Source organism: Equus przewalskii, unplaced genomic scaffold, assembly GCF_037783145.1.
Source record: "Equus przewalskii isolate Varuska unplaced genomic scaffold, EquPr2 ChrUn-10, whole genome shotgun sequence".
In the NCBI taxonomy this organism is placed as follows: Eukaryota; Metazoa; Chordata; class Mammalia; order Perissodactyla; family Equidae; genus Equus; species Equus przewalskii.
In genome coordinates, this window is record NW_027228747.1 from 2,126,495 (window position 1) to 2,131,345 (window position 4,851).

The window sequence follows — 4,851 nt, forward strand, 5'->3', positions numbered from 1 at the left end:
ATGTTTGAGAATATGAGTTATAGGTATCAGAAAGAAATCAGTGAAGAGGAGCAGATTCACATACATAGGAACAACATCCCTTGAAATAATCAGGAATTGGCTAAGTCAGCAATCTGGGAGCCAGATTTGGGGCAGAGAAGTCAAGGTTACAGAGTCAGAGTCAGCTTGGACAGGCACCAACGAGACTCCGTGTGACTCAGTGGGTTGCAAGAGGAGAGCCCTGCTCCACTCCTAAATGTCCAAAGCAACAGCCTCTGGGTGGCATTGCACAACCTGTCATTGACAGCCCAGGAACGTTTGGTGGGGACAACCTCCCACCCACCTAGTACTAGGATCAAATGCCTCTGAAGGAAGTCCTTCCTCCCCAACCTGTTTGTGTACAGGTCCTGCTTCATGAGGGAAAGGAAGGAGCTGAGTCAGACCAGGCAACATAATCAAGAGTGGAATTGAAAATGCATTTAATGGGGGAAGAGTAGAGCTGATCCATTTGTTTTCACCTTAAGTCCCGCTTCAGACGAATCTTGAGCAGCTGAAATTGAGGTTCTAAGGTAACAACACTCTCAGACTAATTCAGAGGCTCAGAGTGTTTGGGGAGGAAAGGAAATAGCACATGTTTTTAGGGTGTACATGAGAGAGGACTGCGACTGCTGGTGACAGCATGCTAATTGTAAGTGGGACACATGAGCAGAAGGGGAGAGGGGATTCAGCATCCGGTGGTTGGCTCCTCAAGGGCATGGCTGTGGACCATACTACTTCTGCTTGGTCTTCTGCTGACCTGGCTCCGGAATGACCTTTGAGGGACACGGCTCTGGAACTTTGGGGTGGCAGGGCTCCGGAACCTTGGGGTGACAGGGCTCCTTGGTTTTGGGAGCACATGGTTCCTGGGGTGGAGGCTGGCAGGGCTGTTTCACCTGCTGCTGCTGAGGCTGGGGGGGTGGTGTGCAGGGCTGCTTCTGCTGCTGGGAACTCATGCTTCAAAGTGGGCGGGACTAGAGACAGAACAGATGATTTAAACAGGGATTAACTACAGAAGAAGCCATATTCAACACCACTTCAGGTCTCTTAGGAAGCCAATGTTCCCCTTTCTCTCTGTCTACCGCAAGGAACACTTTGATGATTTCTGAGCTTCAAGAGGAAGAATGTGAAAGCAATTTGTTCTGCTCCACTTGTGCACTCCCAGTGCTCTCTTTCTTCCTGGCACATCTTAAAACCCAGTTAGCAACATGACACACAAGCAGGCTCCTAGCCGGTATGTGAGATCACAATATTGCATCATATGGAAATGTGATATTATTTGGAAAAAAACGCGGTAACGTTAGCCCACCCACACATTTCTGATAAATAGAATGGCTTATCTTCTATAAGATAACTACTGACTTCTCTAGAACCCCACGTGATCCCACCTCTGCCCTCGCCCAATCCTCCTCTGCCTCAAATGTATTCCTTATTTCTGCTTGTTCCAGTACTGCCTAGCCACCATGAATCATATAGCACCTCATAAGATACTTTTGCGAGGTTTTATAGAGCAAACCTTTCAGAACTTATGTGTCTCCCCAAACTGCCACAGCACTTAACTTGTCCTTATTGCCTTATGCTGGTGACTTTCTACATGGTATTTTAGCTCTTCATGCCCACGCCTTATTTTCCTGAATAAATTGTGGTTTCACAGAGTAAGTTCCCTGTTGTCTAAATTGTTTTTTATGGCAGCCAAAGTGCCAAACACAGTAAATTCTCACAAAAAGATTTGTTGAAAGAATAAAATTCTCTGCATTAAAATTATGACTAAAGAAAGAATTATAATGTCACTAAAAGTGCTGTGGACCTCATTTCTGGTCCTTGTCCTACTAACTTTGTGTACTTGCACAAGCCAATCCCCTCCTCACTGACACAGCAACAACTGATAGGGCAGAACTGAAAATGTCTTAAGTCCCTTCAAGCCCAAACTATGATTACTTTAAAAACAAAGATATTTCTAGAGGCTGTAACTCTGATGACTGAACTTCAATAATGGGGAAAAAGATACCAAGAAGGCCAAGGAGATTCCAATAAAAAATCAAGTACTTTGAGAGAAGACTAAAAAGTTGCAAGGGAATAGACTCACCAGGTGCGCAGAGAGGAGAAGGCTGTGTGGTCTCTTGGATCTGGTGCAGTGTCCTCAGCCAACTGGCTTTTTATACAGAGATCAAGACCTGTCTCAAGGAAATGGGATTTTTTTCGGCTGCTGTGTCTTTATTCTTTGCCTGTCAAACATGATTCACCCCACTCCCCTCATTTACCTGTTGGCCCAGATTTTGTGATGAAACCACCCACTTGACAATTTTTTGGCACTTGCTCTCTGAGAATGATGTCACCTGGGCCTTATGCCCACTGAGCACCCTCTGTATCCAGGTGTAATGTTTATGGTGAGGGTGATGTGGGCTGGAAGGAGAGAGAAGGAAGAAATTCTAGGGCTGTTGGAACAAGAAATAGCCCTGTTTTCTGGAAGGCCCTAATCCTCAGCACAGACCAGGCTTGTTGGGCTGCTTAATACATAAAGTGATGTGGACATGAACAATAATCTCTTCTGGTTCTTTTGGGAGGCCAAGGGCAAGGTGGCATGAATTCCCTCAGGTGGAAAAAAGGAATAAATCTGTTTATTCATCACTCAGTGTACCCTGGCCTGGGAGGGGAAAGGAAAAGCCAAAATGATCCTTTTGGCCCTAAAAAGCCTTTGCTCCAAAAAAGGCCTAAGAGTCAATAGCAGACAAGGCATGGGCACCCATCAGTGAAAACACCGGGGAGGTGGTCAGGTTGAGCAACCCCAGAGCAACCAGTCCTTGTGGCCCATCTGCTTGTTCTGTCTAATGTGACAGCAGGCCCTGAAGACCCTGCCTTTCATGAAGATCCCTTCCTGGGGACAACACAGGGACAAGAGATGTGGGACTCCCTGACTCTTTATATCAGAGTTCCCTCTGCTCAAGATAAAATGAAGCTGAGGTCACTAATCCAGGCCTACTTTCCATACACAATCTGTAACAAGCTGTGGTCTTCGGGATATCCAAATCATTCTTCAAACCCAAGTGTTTGGGTAGTTCCTCCCTCCTTACTTTGCTTCCCTAAATGTTTCTGGAGTACCTACTGGCTCCACAGCTGTATCACCTCTCCTGAACTTGAGCCCAGGACCAGCCAGCCACCACCAGAAGTTCCTCCCACTGCCCCCCCCCCCAAACCATTATCCTATTACGTCCATCCCCACATGGTGCCTGGTGTGCAGTAGTTGCTCAGTGGATTGACACCTGTAGAACAGATGGATGAATGAATAACATTATTTGTTATGAGACATCCAGAAGCTTCTTTGAGAATTCCTAGAAAGTTTCTCATAAGGGAAACACGCCCTTGTGACAAGCCTCGTGATATGAGCTGAGAAGAGGGGTAAGGGCTCAGCAAGATGCAGATGTTTCTGCTACTATTCCCACTCATCTGTTTCCCTCCTTGCTAGAGTTTTTATAGTCTCTTCCCTTTGGGCTGGGGCCACTGCCCCCACCACCTGAGTTCCAGGCCTCTTGCATCAATTTAGCTTTCCCCTAGCCTTGGGTACAAATCTCTCCTCACCCATCTCTAAGGACCCTGCAAAGGGAGTTCCAAGAATGCCTTGCTGCTTGCTGATCTGGTGAGATTCTCAGACCTAGGGGAACCTTCTTCCTGCTTCTTGGTCTTCCATGGCACTAGTTCTGGATTTGGCTGACCTGAACCTCAGCTCTGAGGCTAGGCTCCTGCCTCTCATGTTTTTCCTGTAACCACATCCCTGAGTGCAAAGGGGGGCTGTCACTCAATATTCTCTAGGCTTTGCCTTGATGTAACTATCTGACTTTTAACTCCTTTCCCCCAGCAACACCTTTCTCTTTTTAGCTCCTGGAATTTCTCCTTTACTCTTCTGCTTGTGTCTAAAGTGTGCTGAATAGTTGGGTATTAAGTGTTTTTCTATTATACAGGGAAGCTCAATATCTTCACCAGCAGAGCTAGATTAGCCAATGAATTTTCTGGGAAGACATATAGCTTCTGATTGTAACTAGCATCTCCCCACATACCTCTGACTTTCACACTGATGCCCTTCTCAGGATGATAGGATGCTGCTAATTTTCTTATATCTTGATCTAGCTGGTTAACTGTCCTAGACACCTCTTGGGCATCCCTACACATTCTCTCTGCCCTGCTTCTTAACTACACACGGTCATGTGGCCCTTCCCATGTAGGTTTGGATGGGCTTTGTGTAGGAGCCTCCTCTTCCTTCTTGATCCAAGTCTTCTATGATACTACAGTGCAGAGTGTCTGTGAAACACATTGCACTCTCATGTGCCCGGTATGGAAGTGTGGAGGAGTTAATGCACATGGAGCCAAATTGGACAAATGGTGGTGGTGAAGGGGAGTGACAGGAGGCTATGGATAAATACTTCTTGACTTTGTCTCCAGGTTAAAGAGTTCTGAGGCCATCTCCTAAAGATCCTCAAAAGGTCCCAAGTGCTTGACCACCAGTAGTTCTTGGTGATGTGCAAAAATTAACACTGCCTTGAATGGACATTCCTTCCTTCTCAGTTATTTCCTCATCCGTTATTCCTTTTCTCTGGGATCACACTCCCAAATAAACCTCTATCTATGAGGCTTCAGCATCAGGCACAACTTTCTGGAGAAGCCAGGTTAAGACAATTATGAGATATGGTTATAATTCACAAAGCAGACATATAAACATAACCACCCACAAGATGGAAATCAATGCCCAGAGCACAGAAGGACAGATGGATCACTGTAAGAAGGTTGGACTTGATCTAAGTGCCTTTGGACTCTCTGGAAAAGTTAGTGTGGCTGAGGACAGTA

General features: G+C 46.1%; 1 protein-coding gene across 1 annotated transcript; it reads right to left on the reverse strand.

Moving 5' to 3' along the window:
- Positions 1-441: 441 nt before the first annotated feature.
- LOC139081490 (cornifin-A-like) lies at positions 442-2,224 on the reverse strand. Its single transcript, XM_070607539.1, has 2 exons — positions 2,102-2,224; positions 442-989 (listed from the first exon to the last, which is right to left on the reverse strand). The coding sequence occupies exon 2, from the start codon at positions 969-971 to the stop codon at positions 750-752; it is 222 nt and encodes a 73-aa protein (XP_070463640.1). The 5' UTR covers positions 972-989; positions 2,102-2,224; the 3' UTR covers positions 442-749.
- Positions 2,225-4,851: the final 2,627 nt, after the last annotated feature.

Excerpts from the sequence above, each read along its gene's own strand:
- LOC139081490 (XM_070607539.1), bottom strand. The coding sequence starts at position 971 with ATGAGTTCCCAGCAGCAGAAGCAGCCCTGCACACCACCCCCCCAGCCT.